The sequence below is a fragment of the Bison bison genome, unplaced genomic scaffold (genome assembly GCF_000754665.1).
Source record: "Bison bison bison isolate TAMUID 2011002044 unplaced genomic scaffold, Bison_UMD1.0 scf7180017864185, whole genome shotgun sequence".
In the NCBI taxonomy this organism is placed as follows: Eukaryota; Metazoa; Chordata; class Mammalia; order Artiodactyla; family Bovidae; genus Bison; species Bison bison.
This window is the reverse complement of record NW_011494757.1, coordinates 190,558-207,934: the sequence shown is the minus strand read 5'-3', so window position 1 is coordinate 207,934 and position 17,377 is coordinate 190,558. Positions and strand designations below refer to the sequence as shown.

General features: G+C 40.2%; 1 protein-coding gene across 1 annotated transcript; it reads right to left on the bottom strand.

Annotated features, from left to right (window-relative positions):
• Window positions 1–14,682: 14,682 nt before the first annotated feature.
• On the bottom strand, window positions 14,683–15,618 carry LOC104991288 (olfactory receptor 4D11-like). Its single transcript, XM_010843704.1, has one exon. The coding sequence runs from the start codon at window positions 15,616–15,618 to the stop codon at window positions 14,683–14,685; it is 936 nt and encodes a 311-aa protein (XP_010842006.1).
• Between the last annotated feature and the right edge of the window lie 1,759 nt (window positions 15,619–17,377).

The following is a 17,377-nucleotide window of genomic DNA, read 5'->3' as shown; positions in this document are numbered from 1 at the left end:
TGATGCTAGGAGGGATTGGGGGCAGGAGGAGAAAGGAACGACAGAGGATGAGATGGCTGGATGGCATCATTGACTCGATGGACATGAGTTTGAGTGAACTCCAGGAGTTCGTGATGGACAGGGAGGCCTGGCGTGCTGCAGTTCATGGGGTTGCAAAGAGTTGGACACGACTGAGCGACTGAACGAACTGAGTGACCTTTACACAATCTATTTTATTTAATTAATTTATTTTATTTTTAAAATGTTATTTTTAATTTCACACACATTTCTTGATATCAGAAGCTGTCTAAAGTATTTTCCTGTATTCAAACCGTATCTTTGTATTCAGATATAAGTAAGACATGGCTCCAGCCATTGGGGACTTAAGAATCTACAAGTTTAATATTCATAGTAGCAAAATATTCTGCTGACTTCTTGTTTAAAAAAGATGTCATCTGTTTCTCATTGGGCTTCCCTGGTATCTCAGCTGGTAAAGAGTCTGCCTGCAATGCAGGAGATAGCAGTTCCAGTCCTAGGTCAGGAAGATCCGCTGGAGAAGGGATAGGCTACCCACTCCAGTATTCTTGGGCTTCCCTGGTGGCTCAGATGGTAAAGAATCCTCCTGCAATGCAGGAGACCTGGGTTTGATCCCTGGGTTGGGAAGATCCCCTGGAGAAGGGAAAGGCTACCCACTCCAGTATTCTGGCCTGGAGAATTCCATGGATGTTTAGCCCATGGGGTCACAAAGAGTCGGACATGACTGAACCACCTTCACTTTATAGTAGCAAGTTTCAATTTCATATTAGGAAATATTCTGCTGACTTCTTGCTTAAAAAAAGCTGTCATCTGGTTCTCATTACAATGTTGCTGTCCATGAGTCAGTTTCCTTGCTCTTGGCTTTTACGGAGGGACTTCTTAAATCTGCGGCTGCTATTTTGTGTAGATAACTTGTTATTGCAATTACTTTATACTAATGAGATAACTTACTTCATAATTCTTTAAAACATTTAAAATTTGCTATTGGAAAACAGCTTGAAACTGTGCAAATCCAAATCTCAAATGGTATCATAATTTTTTTATTTTGGTAAAAACGGAAACGTAAGAGCTCCCTTCTTAACAAGAGTTTCAAGTGCACAGCGCAGTACTGCCGGCCGTGGCCGCGGTCGTGCGCAGCAAACTCTAGAACATATTCATCTTGTGTAACTGACGTGTTCTTGCTCTAATCTGGGGGAGATGGTAGAGACACTGGCCTAGTTCTGAGTGGTGGTCCAGACTGTATCAGGCACGCTCTCCTCTGCCTCTTTTCTTCTGTGGATGAAAGATAAAAGGGTGGAGTGTTCGTATAGCAGGCAGGGATACTCGTATCATCAGCATTTTTACATAAGCTGTTACTGATAATCTTTAGGAAATTTTATAATTATCATTTGTTCCTCGTTAGCTAGTGACCATTTGTTGCAATCTTCAAATGCATACAGATAAAACTAACACCACCTTGTAAAGCAAGTATATTCCAGCTTAAAAATTACAGGTATACAAAAACCCCAATGTATATAGATACATTGCACCACATTGTCAAAGTGTCTACAGGTTAACAAAATTGATGGTACGTGTAAATTGATGAACATACATAAATTCAGCATGATACAAAGTGAAATGTGTTATGAGGAGAGAAGTAGTAGATTTGGGGGGGATAAGAGATATGATAGGAGATGTCATGATTTTTGGTAGTAACAAAACTACTATTTTTAAGATCTTACTATATGTGAAGAGTTACCAAAAGTTTATTTATCATCATCTTTTAGTAAGTATTAATATTATTCTTGGTTCTTACATGGAATATGTTATGAATCTATGTCTGGTTAAAAGGAATAAAGAGATGGAAATAGGATGGAAAGAAATACTATCCATTTTTTTTACCTTGAACTTGGGCAAACTCCAGGAGATGGTGAAGGACAGGGAGGCCTGGTGTGCTGCAGTCCATGGGGTTGCAAAGACTGGGCAACTGAACAACAATAAGAAAATATGTGTGTGTGTGTGTGTATACATATAAGATGAATATATAACAATAATTTTGTATAACAAGAATGTGTGATAAAGTATGTCTGAAGATAAGCCACTTGGCGGAAAGGGCTCTGAAAATCACGCTGAATGGACCATATCTCTGCATTCCTCTTAACACAACATCTCTCTTCCCACTGGTTACCACCCACCTTTGTCTCTAGCACTGAGGAGACCATCTTGGCTCTGAAATATTTAATTTAACTGAGAAATATGAAAGTCAAAGTATTTATACAAAATCAAGACGGACACCTCAATTTCATTCTGTGTGACCTTAACTTTAGCTAGAAGTTGAATGTCTTTACCTAATTCCTTTGATCCTGAAACTCCAAGTGTGAATTGTATGCCATTAGGTAAGTGCAGAATAAGATACTGGTGACATTAATTCTTGAAAAATTTGTTTCTGATGGTAAAGCTCTTTGGAGGACTAAATATCTTAGTGTCTTTTCTCTCTTTTCAGGAGAGAAAGGGCAGATTCAAAGAATCACATCTTCAAGGCTCTTTCGTTGTGTCTAATGAACAAACCCATCAGCTCTGATCTCATATAAGAACTGGAAAGGGAATAGTATTGGACTAGCAAGGGAAAGTCAAATGCGTGATTGTGTTGTTGGTGATGAATTTTCAATGGGAGTTATTAAAATGTCACCAGGACATGCACATGCACACACACACACACACACACACACGAATTTTAATTAGTGTCCAAATTATTTAGAGGCAGTAGATGAAACTTATGCCTTAATACACCACTCAATCAGACCTTTGTTAAAACATGCCAAGTTCTGTGCCCGAGAGACTGCAAGCATTCCGTTTCTAGGACTTACAAAGCTCAGAGGACCATACACAAGTGAGTTTTAATTAGATGGCCAAAGAGCTGGAAGAAGACAACTGGACAAATCCTGTTTTTACAATTCCAGTTTCTAATTACACACAGGATGATTATAGCCCTGTATTGTTTCAATTTACACTTGTACAGAAAGAATAGTTGAGTGAGGCATGGAGAATGCCACTGATTATGTGATGATGTCAAAAGGTGACGAGGGTTTATGCTGAAAACGGAAGATTCTTAACAGAAAACTGCCAAGATTGGTCTTTGGGGATATCTCTTGCAGCAGTAGAAGTATGACTGAAGAAGAGCAATAGAAGCTATGTATTCATTATCAGGGGCGTGTGGGTATTAATATAGAAGCTATGTATTCATTATCAGGGGCGTGTGGGTATTAATATAGAAGCTATGTATTCATTATCAGGGGCGTGTGGGTATTAATATAGAAGCTATGTATTCATTATCAGGAGCGTGTAGATATTAATACTTGGACACATTAATTTCAGTTCAATTAAAAAAATCAAGCCCATAGAGTTGTAACATAGGGGAATTTTCATATTTGAATTTTTCCTGTTTTTGAGATTCATCCATGTTATTGCACGTACCGATTGTTCCTGTTTGTTGCTGAGTGGTATTAGATTATATGTGTATATATACACCACAGTTTGATTATCTAATTATGTTAAATGATGTTTGAGTTGTATCCAATTTTTGGCTCTTACGGGTAAATGTTGGCTATCAATATTTGTGCAAGTGTTTTTGTGTACCTAGTTTTTCATTTCTCTTGGGTAAGTGCCTGGAGGTGTAAGGGCAGTTATACGCTAAGTACACGTTTACTCTTACTGGAAAGCGTGTTTACTGTATGTTCATTTGACCTTGCCGATAGCAGCGCTCCAGTGGGCCCAGGTTCTCCTCAACAATGTTTTTTTCTCTTTTTTTAATTTTTTGGTGTATAGTTGCTTTAAAACGTTGTGTTAGTTTTTGCTGTAGAGTGAATGGATGTGCCGTACAGGTACACATATCCCCTGCCTTTTGGACTTCCTCGCATGCATCCAGTAGACTTCCCTGTGCTACACAGGTCGTTCTCATTCATCTTCTGTTTTATGCAGAGTGTCAGTAGTGTATACGGCCAGTCTCAATATCCCAGCTCCTCCTCCCCTTCCCTCCCTGATTGCCATACATTTGTGCTCAGAGCCTGTGTCTCTGTTTCTGCTTTGCAAGACAATGTTACTTTAACTATTTGGAGGTGTGTGTGTGTGGTGGTATCTCGTTACGGTGTTGATTTGCTTTTCTGATGACTAGTGATGCTGAACATCTTTTCAAGTAATTACTGAGGATTCATATAATTCATTTTGTGGAGTGTTTTCATATTTACTGCTATTTAAATTGTTTTACTCTTTTATTATTTCTTTAGTACCTATTTTGAGTTTAGCGATTCTCTGCATTGAGAAAGATTCTGTCTTTGGGCAAACCCTATTCAGTCTGAGTTCTTTTCCAGTGATGCTTTGGCTTTTGAATTTTCATCTCTGCATTTTCTTAATATTAGCCAGGACTCTGCTAAGTCAGTTTAGCCAGACTCTTCCATCTTTCACATCTGATCACCTTTGCTATCTGAATGGGTTTCTCACTCTCTACCATCCACCCCCAAGTGACATCAAATCACCCAGGACTGCCTTCAGAGACAATTCTCTTAGGTCAAGTTAGCCAGTGTTGTTCCTGATGTTGCTTTTTAGTAATCTTCCATCTCCTGCCATTCCGCAGCTCCAACCCTGCTTCCTGGCTGTAATTTCCTGCTCTTCCACGCTGTATTCAGAGTTGAGCCCAATTTCTCTCCCCTATTGTAAAATTTCATCACTATGGTCCTTACAGACTATCATGACACCCTCTTGTTTAATAAAGGTTTTCTTAGTGTTCTATAACAAGTGCCATGAATAATTTTCTCTTTAACAATAAAGTTTGGATACAAGTCCTTTTTTAGAAATGTCTATTGGAAATAGTTTTGCCTACAACTCTCTTTTAATTTTCTTAATGATGTACTTGGAAAATTATAAATTTAAAATTTTGAAGTCAATATTTGTTAAGATCTTTATGTCTTTTCTAAAAAATCCTTGCCTACCCCAAGATTGTAAACATTCTTGTCCAATATTTTCTTTCGGAAGTTTAATAGTTTGAGCTATTATGTTTGTCTTTAATAGATTTCAAGTTCATTTTTTGTATAGTTGCGAGGTAAGGATGAAGGTTAATTTCTTCCCTATGTGGACGTCTGGTTTTTTCCACCACAGTTTGCTGAAAAATTTGTTATTTACTCTCTTCCAGATTGATTTATCTTGGCACCTTTATTTAAATTCATTTGACTGTGTCTATATCTACATATATACACATACGTACATACATATGTGTGTGTACGTTTGTGAGCCCATTTATGGGCTCTCTATGTTTTTCCAATGATTTGTTTCTATCTTCATGCCCATTTTTTAAACGATATTGATGATTGAACTGTATAATAGTTCTTGAATTCAGGTAGAAGAAGTTCTCCAAATTTGTTTTCTTTACAAAACTGTTTTGGGTATTCAGATTCTTTGCATTTGCTTAAAACTATTATAATCAACTTAACAAAAAAGAAGTCCTGCTGGAATTTGGCAATTTGCAAGGCAATGCAGTTTGCCTCAAATTGCATTGAACCTATTGATTAATTTGGGAGAGAATTGAAGTCTTCACAATATTGAGTTTTCCAATCTGTGAATATAATATACATCTCCATTTTTAAAGACTTATTTATTTTCTGTAGCAATTTTTCGGTTTAGTTTTCAGTGTCCATGTGTGTTAATGAGGGATTTTGATCTAGTCTTTGAGATTCGTATAGTCTTCGGTTTTGCTATCGGAGTTAGGTCGTTCGTAGAAACTGGGTTGAGAAGTGGTCCCTCCTGTTTTTTGAAGCAGTTCTGTAGTAATGTTACTATTTCTTCCTTAAATTTTTGTTAGAATTTACATATGAAGCTAACTAGGCTTAGAGTTTTCTTCATAGGAAGGTTTTAAAATTTAAAGTTTCAATTTATTTGCAAACCAAAACCACAAGGAGATATCACCTCATTTGTTTATCTAAATAGTCAACATTTGGCATGTGGTCATTATATTCCCTTAATATCCTCCTAACGTTTGTGCGATCTGTAGTGAGCTGCCTTATTTCATTACTGATACTGATAATTTCTCCCCTTTTTTTTGACGGGTTATCTACACCTTTATCACTTTTGTTGATCTTCTCAAAGCATCCTATTTTAGTGTCATCTGATACTTGTCAGGATGGCTGTCATGAAAAAGTCTACAAATATCAAATGCTGGTGAGGATGTGGTGGAAAGGAACCCTCCTAACCTTTTGGTGTCATTGATTTTCTCTATTGTGTAGTCATTTCCTATTTTGTCGACTTTTAAAAATATTTATTTATTTTTAATTGATGATTGCTTTACAACATTGGTTTTATTTCTGTCATACATCAGCATGAATTAACCATAGGTGTACATATGTCCCCTCCCTCTTGTATCTCCCTCCCTCCTTCTGCCCATTCCCACCCCTCTAGATTATTACAGAGCCCCAATTTAAGTTCCTTGAGTCATACAACGAATTCCCATTGGCTATCTGTTTACATTTGCTACTGCATACGCATCCATGCTACACTCTCCATTCACCTCACCCTCTCCCTCTTCTCCCCCACCCTTGTCCATAAGTCTGTTCTCTATGTCTGTGTGTCCATCGCTGCTCTGCAAGCAGACTCACCAGTACCATTCTAGATTCCATATATATGCGTTCATACGTGATATTTGTTTCTTTCTGACTTCACTCTGTGAAGTAGGCTCTAGGTTCATCCACCTCATTAGAACTGACTCAAATGTGTTCCTTCTTATGGCCGAGTAGTATTGCATTGCACACACGTACCGCAGCTTCTTCACCCTTTCATCTGTTGATGGACGTCTAGGTTGCTTCCATGTCTCGGCTATTGTAAACAGTGCTGCAATGAACTTTGGGGTACATGTGTCTTTTTCAGTTTTGGTTTCTTCAGGGTATATGCCTAAAAGTGATATTGCTGGGTCCTATGGTGGTTTTATTTCTAGTTTTTTAAGGAATCTCCATACGGTCTTCCATAATCACTGTATCGATTTCCATTCCCACCAGCATTGTGGGAGGGTTCCCTTTTCCAGCTCTTGTTGTTTGTGGAGTTTTTGATTTTTTGTCTTTACATTATTGTTTTAGTTCTTTAACTTGCTTTGATTTTTAATTTTATCATTTCCTTGAAAAAATTGAAATGTTGGAAGCTAGATTACTGATTTTAGAGTATCTTTCTTTTCTAGTGTAAGCAGTGAAATTATAAATGATTTCTTAGCTTTATTCATTCCACAAATTGGGATATGGTGATTTCACTATGATTTAGTTCAGAATACTATCTTGTGACTTTTTTCTTTGACATCTGCATTATTTAGAAGTGTCTGGATGAATTTAGTCTTAAACATCATGCTGACCTTTTTACAGATGGGAATTAAGGAGTTGGTAAGCCATGGCATATAAAGGCATTAAAACTAACTGTCACATATTATTGATTGCAGTAATTTTCCTAGTAAAACAAGTGCCTTGTATCAGTAGGTGGTGACCATAGTTGATTGAATCAATATTATAGCGACTGTAGAGGAAGAGGTAATTTACACTAAGGAAATGAAAAGCTTAGTTTTATGTTCCCAGCTCAAGGTGAAGTACAAGTTCTAGAGACCTTCTTAGAAGCGTTGAACTTCTTATTTCTTGCTGACATAGGACTGATCTCACTGAGATCAGACCCATAATTTAATTATGTTAAGTGCATTCGTCACTCAGTCACCTCTGATTGCAGCCCTGTGGGCTGTAGCTTACCAGGCTCCTCTGTCCATGGAATGCTTCAGGCAAGAATACTGGAGCGGGTAGCCATTCCCTTCTCTCGGGGATTTTTTTGTCCAGGGATTGAACCTGGGTCTCCTGCATTTCAGGCAGATTCTTTACTGCCTTAGCCACTAGGGAAGCACAATTTAATAATACAGATTGCTAAATGACATATGTAGTTGAATTCAGAGTCTCTCCGTGTCTCTCATGGGAAAAAATAGGGAATTTATTGGAATGGATATAGGAGGCAGCACTTAATAAATCGCTTCTGTTTACCATTACATGTTTTTTACATTAACTTTTTATTTATTAAAAAAATCTTTCTTTTCCTCATATATTTATGAGTTTGGTCATGAATTGGTATAGAATATTGTCAAATGCTTCTACATTTAGTGAGATAACTTTTTTTTCTTTAATCTGAATGTGGAGAAATACATTCACAGAGTATCCTGGTGCTTTGTTAGCATGATAGAGACATTAGACAATTGTATTTCATTTATGGCTTCTGCTGTAAGTGGATTATAAAAACACTCATGTTATATAACTATGCATCTCTTTTTACCCTTATTTTTTACTTATTTTCCTGAAACTCAGAAAACACTATGGTGTGGTGGGGAACTTTCATTAATCTTCAAACATCAAAGTTGAATGGTAGCTTGAAATAGAAATTAAATTGTTACACAAAAATTAAAGAATGCTATGTTTTTTTTTTGTATGCCTAAATTATAGGATGATATTGGTATCAGATTCAGAAAATAATCTCAGTTTCAACAGGAAGAACTCTTGGTAGCTGTGAAAAAATATTAAGTAAACAAATAAAAATACGACTGCAGAATTACATAAAATAACAGTTTCAGTTTATTCGAAGTTTTAGCATAAATATGCACAAGGTAGCTTCACATGTTTTTGTCTTTTATACAGTCTCACTGACTATTGTGTAAGAGACAACGTTCAGGTGGTCCTAAGATGGCAGAGGAATAGGATGGGGAGACCACTTTCTCCCCCACAAATTCATTGAAAGATTATTTGAACGCTGAGCAAATTCCACAAAACAACTTCTGAACGCTGGCAGAGGACACCAGGTACCCAGAAAGACAGCCCAATCTCTTTGAAAGGAGGTAGGACAAAATATCGGAGAAGGCAATGGCACCCCACTCCAGTACTCTTGCCTGGAAAATCCCATGGACGGAGGAGCCTGGTAGGCTCCAGTCCATGGGGTCACTAAGAGTCGGACACGACTGAGTGACTTCCCTTTCGCTTTTCACTTTCATGCATTGGAGAAAGAAATAGCAACCCACTCCAGTGTTCTTGCCTGGAGAATCCTGGGGACGGGGGAGCCTGGTGGGCTGCCATCTATGGGGTCGCACAGAGTCGGACATGACTGAAGTGACTTAGCAGCAGCAGCAGGACAAAATTTAAAAGATAAAAAGAGAGACGAAAGAGTTAGTGATGGAGACCTGTCCCAGGGAGGGAGTTGTGAAGGAGGAGAAGTTTCCAAACACCAGGAAACCCTCTCACTTGAGGATCTGTTGGGGAGTTTTGGAATTTTGGAGGGCAACATAACCGGGAGGGGGGTAAAAAAAAAAAAAAACCCACAGATTATGCGCCTAGCCGCAACTTCCAGTGGAGACCGCCAGCAGCGAGTGGGGTTGAACAGGGAGGCACGGGCTGCGTACTTAGGGTGGGCGCTGGGCCTGAATGCCCTGAGGACAATCTGAGGGAGCAAACATGAGATAGCCAGAGAGAGAGAGAGGAAAAAAAAGAGTCAGAGAGAGAACTTTTCCGCAAGAGCCTGGCCTGCTCACAGGATAAGGACTGAGCAAACACCAGAGGAGAGCTAGCTAGCTGTGGACCAGCCCCTCCCCCCAATCCCCCTGCCAGAGGCAGAGAGGCAGGCGGGTGGCAGCCAGAGCTGGAAGGCGAGGGGCAATCTCTGCCCCAGAGAAGGCATCCTCCACCAAACTGTGAGCAGGCTTTCAGTTACTAACCAAGTCTTCCTGGGATCTTGGACAGTTTACATCCACCAGGAGAGTCACAGTCAGAAATCAGCCTCCCAGAGGAGACACACAGCACACTTGAGATGACGCTCTTGCTGGCACACCCAGGAAACCGGGAGGCTGGGATGGGGGAGGTGATAAGACCCACCGCCAAACTGGGAGAGTGCACTCACCAAGCACCTGGTTGCCCAAGCTGCTCAAACCTGGGAGGGGCACAAAACACAGGCGCAACAGAGTCTGTGCCTTTGTGGAGTACCCGAGAACCTGAGCCTGAGCGGCTTAGACCCGGGAAGTGCGCACAGCCCAGGGCCCATTTTAGATAGTCCCCCTGCAGAGCAACCTGGAGCCTGAGCAGTGTAGACCAGGAAAGCACACACGCCATGAGCGGGGGCAAACCCGGTGTGGCCCAGACGCTGTGAGCACTCCCCACACATGCCAGTTATCTTTGTTTGCAGTGTTCTTCCCTCCCCACAGCACAAAATGAACAAGTTAGCCTAAATAAGTGACCACCTTCACCCCCTTGTGTCAGGGCGGAAATTAGACACTGAAGAGACTTGCAAACAGAGGAAGCCAAAATAAACAAAGAAGAGGGGACTGACCTGGAAGTGACAGGTGCAACAGATTAAAACCCTGCAGTTAGCACTGACTACATTGGAAGGGGCCTATAGACCTTGAGAAGTATAAGCTGGAACAAGGAACTATCTGAAACTCAACTGACCCCACACTCCCCTCAACAACTCCAGAGAAATTCTTAGATATATTTTACTATTATCATTTTTTAATTAAAAAATTTTAAGTTATTACTCCTTTAATTTTAATTTTTATAACTTACTATTACCTTGCAAAAAAGACCCTATTTTTAAAGCAAATTTCATACATGTATTTTAAAATAATTTTTGTGATTTTGTTTTGTTTTTTAATATTGTATTTTGGGGAGTTAGAGTTGGACACGACTGAGCAACTGAACTGAACTGAACCTCTACTCTAGATTTTTAATCTTTGCTTTTTGGTTTTTGTTATCAGTTTTGTACCTTTAAGAATCCAATCTTCAGTACCAATTTTTAGGAGTGTGATTACTGGCTTGATTGCTCTCTCCCCTTTTTGACTCTCTTTTTTCTCCCCCAGGTCACCTCTATCTCCTCCTTCCCCCTTCTCTTCTCTACCCAACTCAGAATCTTTTTGGGTGTTCCGGGCTATGGAGAACACTTAGGGAACTGATAACTGGCTAGATCTGTCTGTCTCCCTTTGACTCCCCCTCTTCTCCTCCTGGTCACCTCTATCTCCTTCCTCCCTCTTCTCTTCTCTGTGTAACTCTGTGAACATCTGTGAGTGTTCCAGACCATGGAGAGCACATAGGGAATTGATTACTGGCCAGATTGCTCTCTCTCCCCTTGATTCCCCCTCTTCTCCTCCTGGTTACGTCTATTTCCCTCCTCTCTCTTCTCTTCTCCATGTAACTCTGTGAACCTCTCTGGGTGTCCCTCACTGTGGAGAATCTTTTCACCATTAACCTAGATGTTTTATCATTGATGCTGTATGGATGGAGAAGTCTTGAAACTACTGTAAGAATAAGACTGAAAGCCAGAGGCAGGAGACTTAAATCCAAAACTTGAGAACTCCAGAAATCTCCTGACTCCAGTGAACATCAATTGATAAGAGCTCATCCAAAAGCCTCCATACCTACACTGAAACCAAGCTTCACCCAAGAGCCAACAAGTTTCAGAGCAAGACATACCAAGGTAATTCTCCAACAGTACAAGAATACAACACTAAGCATTAAAATACAGGTGGCCAAAAGTCACTCCAAATCCATAGACACCTCAAAACTCACTATTGGACACTTCATTGCCTTCCAGAGAGAAGAAATCCAGTTCCACCCACCAAAACACCGACACAAGCTTCCCTAACCAGGAAACCTTGACAAGCCACTCTTCCAACCCCACCCACAAGGGGGAACTTCCACAATAAAGAACCACAAACTACCAGCATACAGAAAGGCCATCCGAAACACAAAAATATAAACAAGATGAAAAAGCAGAGAAACAGTCATCAGGCAAAGGCCCACCAAACCACACAAAAGAGGAGAAGGTAGGGAGTCTACCTGAAAAAGAACTCAGAATAATGGTGCTTCTTTTTGTCTGACTAACACGCCCTTTAACAGCACTGAATATCCTTGGAATAAGGTTAAGGCGCATTTGCAGGATCTCACAAGTAACTCAAGTTTAGACATCAATTTGTTGAAACAACAAGTTGCTAATTTTCAAGTTAGTGTACCTAGGGAATTGTATAGCACTCAATTCTATGATACTTTAACCAAAACCCTATCGTCTCTAGACCCTAGAGCTTGGCTTTCAGGAAGCAATATTTTCATATATGTATTAATCACCCTGCTTTTTTTGTCCTTGATTATAGGATACAGAAGTCTCTACTCAAGACTTTGTGCCTCCCACAGTGGAGTCCAACTAGCCGCCAACGTGCTTAATTTAAAAACAAAAGGAGGATATGTTGGGAAGCGTAGTGCAAAATAGCCGTAAAAGGAGAAAGTCCTTGGGAAAATGGCGAAGGGCCAGAAGTACTCGGCTTTGCACTACAGACAGAAAGACATCTCCTGCCTTTGGTTATGCTCAGGGCCAAGAGTTAATAATAAATAGAGATGTTACTTGTGAGAGCGGGTTGTGGGAGAAGCCCATGAGTCATTTAGAGCACACTGTCCTTGAAATGGTTCTACTGATTATGTGTTAACTCCGTATGCGCTCTGCTGGCCGCATACTTTAAGCTCTTTGTTCCTGCTTCTATAAAAAAGCTTGACTGCAGAAATAAACTTGTCAGTCCTTGCAAGAGACTGTCCAAGTGTCCTTCTTTCAGGTTCGTTGCTTCCAAGTCCCGGGGAGGAAAACCCCAACAGTCTACAAACAATAAATGCTGGAGAGGGTGCAGAGAAAAGGGAACCCTTTTATACTGTTGGTGGGAATGCAAACTAGTGCAGCCACTATGGAGAATGGTGTGGAGATTCCTTAAAAAACTGGAAACAGAACTGCCATACGACCCAGCAATCCCACTGCTGGGCATACACACCAAGGAAACCAGAACTGAAAGAGACTTGTGTACCCCAATGTTCATCGCAGCACTGTTCACAATAGCCAGGACATGGAAGCAACCCAAATGTCTGGCAGCAGATGAATGGATAAGAAAGCTGTGGTACATATACACAATGGAGTATTACTCGGCTATTAAAAAGAATATATTTGAATCAGTTCTAATGAGGTGGATGAAACTGGAGCCTATTATACAGAGTGAAGTAAGTCAGAAAGAAAAACACCAATACAGTATACTAATGCACATATGTGGAATTTAGAAAGATAATAATGATGATCTATATGTGAGACAGCAAAAGAGACACAGATGTAAAGAACAGACTTTTGGACTCAGTGTGAGAAGGCGAGGGTGGGATAATTTGAGAAAATAGCATTGAATCATGTATATTATCACATGTGAAATAGATCACCAGTCCAGGCTGATGCATGAGACAGGGTGCTCAGGGCTGGTGCACTGGGATGACCCTGAGGGATGGGATGGGGAGGGAGGTGAGGGAACACATGTACACCCATGGCGGACTCATGTCAATGTATGAATTGTCAATTGTATGAAACCACTACAATATTGTAATTAGCCTCCAATTAAAATAAATAAATTTTAAAAAGACAATGTTCAATCAGAATTCTCACATTAATTCAATAAGTTTTTGTTGAAGTGGTAGTATGTTTTTGTTGCTGTGAAAGGAAGTAAAGCATAACCTCTCTCCATGAGAAGTTCACAGCAGAGAGAGAGAGAATGAGAGTGAGAGCTTACTTTCCTTTTCTGTAAAATGAGCAGAAATGTAAAAATAATGTCTGAATAGAGCTTGATTAACCATCTTTAAAAGTTGCACTGCAAATCCATATACATTTGCTAGTAGTTTTCCTTTTGTTTCTTCTTTGATGCATGAAATCTGTTTAAATTATTATTATTTATATCAACTAATGCTGATAGGAAGTTTGATACACACACACACATATAAATCTAATGTGGCATATCTAACGATGCTGGGAAAGAATGAGGGTGGGATGAGAAGGGGATGACAGAGGATAAGATGGTTGGATGGCATCACTGACTCGATGGACAGGAGTTTGAGTAAACTCTGGAAGTTGGTGATGGACAGGAAGGCCTGGCGTGCTGCAGCCCATGGGGTCACAAAGAGTTGGACATGACTGAGTGACTGAACTGAACTGAATGTTGCATATATTGTTCAAGAAAATGAAACATATTTAGCAGTCATTTAGTAAGTATATTTAATTTAAAATTTTTTTTAGCTTTAAAAAAATCTGATTTAATTAATTGATTGATTCTTGGCTGCACTGGGTACAGGCTTTCTCTAGTTGCTTCTAGTGGAGGTGACTCCAGCTGCGGTGAACAGGCTTCTCCTTGTGGTGGCATCTCTTTTTGGGGAGCGTAGGCTCTAGGCACGCAGGCTTCAGTAGTTGTGGTCCAAGGGCTTAGCTGCTCTGAGGCGTGTGGAAATCTTCCTGAACCAGAGGTGGAACCCATGCTTTGGCAGGTAGACTCTTAACCACTGGACCACATGGGAAGTCGAATATTTAATTTTATAAGCAACATTTTCAAAATTTGAAGCCATGGGTATAAATATTACAAAATGAAATGTAAGTAGTGTATAGAAGAGCATCAGTGATCTAGCCCATCAAGATGTCTGAGTACTTTTCTGACCAGAAGCTTGAGCTATCAGTAACCTATTGACTTAAATAGGAAAAGAAAGGATTACTTAGTAAGGGCACTGGGTTCTTGGACAATGTATTTGAGTATATGAATAAGAATCTATGAGGAAAATAACAGAAGGACTCTTTGGTACTGAGGAGTTGGGAGATTTTCTATTCCTTGTCAGAAGGCCCGAGTCTTCCCCTCAGTTTCCGCATGGCTGCCTTCATCTCCTGGTTCCTCAGGGTGTAGATCAACGGGTTCAGCAGAGGGGAGATGACAGTGAAGGTCACAGAAATGGCCTTATCAGTGGGGAGGGTGGAGAAGGGCCGGGTGTAGACGTAGATGCAGGGCACGAAGTGCAGGGTGACCACCGTGATGTGGGCGGTGCAGGTGGAGATGGCTTTCCCTCTGCCCTCCCAAGAGTGGGACCTTATTAGTAATAATATGACCATGTAGGATACAAGGAGGAAGACGAACCACAGAGTGGTGAGCAGTCCGCTGTTGGAAATCATCAGGAGCTCAAGGATAAAGATGTCGGTGCAGGCGAGTGTGAGGACCTGGGGGACGTCGCAGTAGAAAGTGTCCAGGACGTTGGGTCCACAGAAGGGGAGTGGGAGCAACAGGGAGATCTGCACGATGGAGTGGACAAAGCCCCCTGCCCAGGAGGCCACGATGAGGGCAGTGCACCGCCCCCGACTCATGATGGTCACGTAGTGCAGGGGCTTAGTGATGGCCACGTAGCGGTCAAAGGCCATCAGTGACAAAGAAGCTACATCTACCCCTCCAATAAGATGGAAGAAAAACATCTGGGTGAAGCAGCCATTGAAGGAGATGGCCTTTCTCTGGACCAGAAGGTCCGCCAGGACCTTGGGGGCTGTGATGGAAGAAAAGCAGATGTCAGCAACAGACAAGTTCCGGAGCAAAAAGTACATGGGGGTGTGAAGGCGAGAGTCCCGGGTCACCGTGACCATGATGAGGAGGTTTCCCAGCAGAGTGGTGACGTACACCAAAAGGAGGAAGAGAAATAAGAGCAAGCTCAGTTCTTGATTCTGGGTCAGGCCGAGGAAAATAAATTCTTTCACCCTGGTGCCGTTTCCCAGCTCCATGGACTCATCCTCTTTTCCTCTGTTCTATTAGACGCTATTTCCCATGAAAGTGCTCAGCTACTAATTTTGTTTTCCTCTTACACACTATCAATGTAATTCAGGTGTTCTTCATCTGGCTGCAGTGTTTGCAATGTGTTGAATTATTGAATTGTCCAGGTTTTTAATATTATCATCAGTATGGCGGTGCAACGAAATCATCACCTGAAAAATCATTCAATAATTCTTTTCCTATAAAACTATTTTTGGAAAGAATAAAAGTTTGTGTTGAGTTAGTGACATTTATATATACAGCCTATTTTATTTGTTTTTAAAATATTATTATTTGTAATTTCTCACAAATTTATTGATGTCAGGAGTTGTCTGAAGCATTTCTTATATACAAACCATACCTGTGTATCTGAATATAAGTAAGACATGGCCCCAGCCTTTGTGGACTTGTAGTCTACAAGTTTAATATTTTTATTAGCAATATTCTGTTGATTTGCTAAAAAAAGATATCATCTGTTTCTGATTACAGTGTTGCTGTGCATGAGCCAGTTTCCTTTGCCTTGGCTGTTTTATGCTGAATTTCTTAAAATTGCACCCCATAATTTTGTGGTGGTAACTTGTCATTGTGATTACTTTATACTATGGGATAATTTGTTTAATAATTCTGTAAAAATATTTAAAATTTGGTATCAGAAAACATTGAAATAGTGTGTAAATCCAAATCTGAAATGATATCATAATTTTTAAAATTTTCATAAAAATTCAAGCATAAGAACTACCCTCTTAACAAAAATTTCAGGTGCACAATACAGTGTTATTAACTGTGACCATGGTCTTGTACAGCAAAGCTCTAGAACATATTCATCTCGTATAACTAATGTGAGCTTTGTTTGAGTCTGGGGGAGATAATAAAAATAGTGGCCCACTTGTGAGAGGTGGTCCAGACTATATCAGGCATGCTATCCTCTGCCTCTTTCCTTCTGTGGATCAAAGATTAAGAGTGGAAGGATCACAGCAGGGAGAGACACCAGTATCATCAGATTAATGCCCAGTTTTTTTTACTAAAGACTGTTGCTCCTAGGAAGGAAAACTATGACAAACTAAGACAATTTGTGTAACAGCAGAGACATCAAAGTCCATATAGTCAAATCTATGGTTATTCCAGTAGTCATGTATGATGTGAAAGTTGACTGCAAAGAAGGCTGAGTGTCGAAGAATTGATGCTTTCAAACTGTGGTGCTGGAGAAGACTCTTGAGAGTCCCTTGGACTGCAAGGAGATCAAATCAGTCAATCCTAAAGGAAATCAACTGTGAATATTCATTTGAAGGACTGATGCTGAAGCTGAAGCTGTAATACTTTGGCCACCTGATGCGAAGAGCCGACTCACTGGAAAAGACCCTGATGGTGGGAAAGATTGAAGGCAAAGGAGAAGGTGGCAGCAGAGGATGAGATGGTTAGAGAACATGGTTGACTTAACGGACAGGAATTTGAGCAAACTCCGGGAGATAGTGGAGAACATAGGCGCCTGATGTGCTGCAGTCCATGGGGTTGCAAAGTGTCAGTCACGACTGAGCCACTGAATAACAACATCAACCATTCTTAAGAGATCTTGTCATTATCATTTGTTCCTTCTTATACTCAGCAAGTGACCATTTATTGCAATCTTCAAATGCATATAGATAAATTGAACCATTTCATCAGGCTTACAGCCTAATGAAATAAATGAGTTGTATAAATTGATGAATGTAACACATGATGAAATGTGAAATG

Coding starts and splice junctions, on each gene's coding strand:
- LOC104991288 (XM_010843704.1), bottom strand. CDS start 15,618: ATGGAGCTGGGAAACGGCACCAGGGTGAAAGAATTTATTTTCCTCGGC.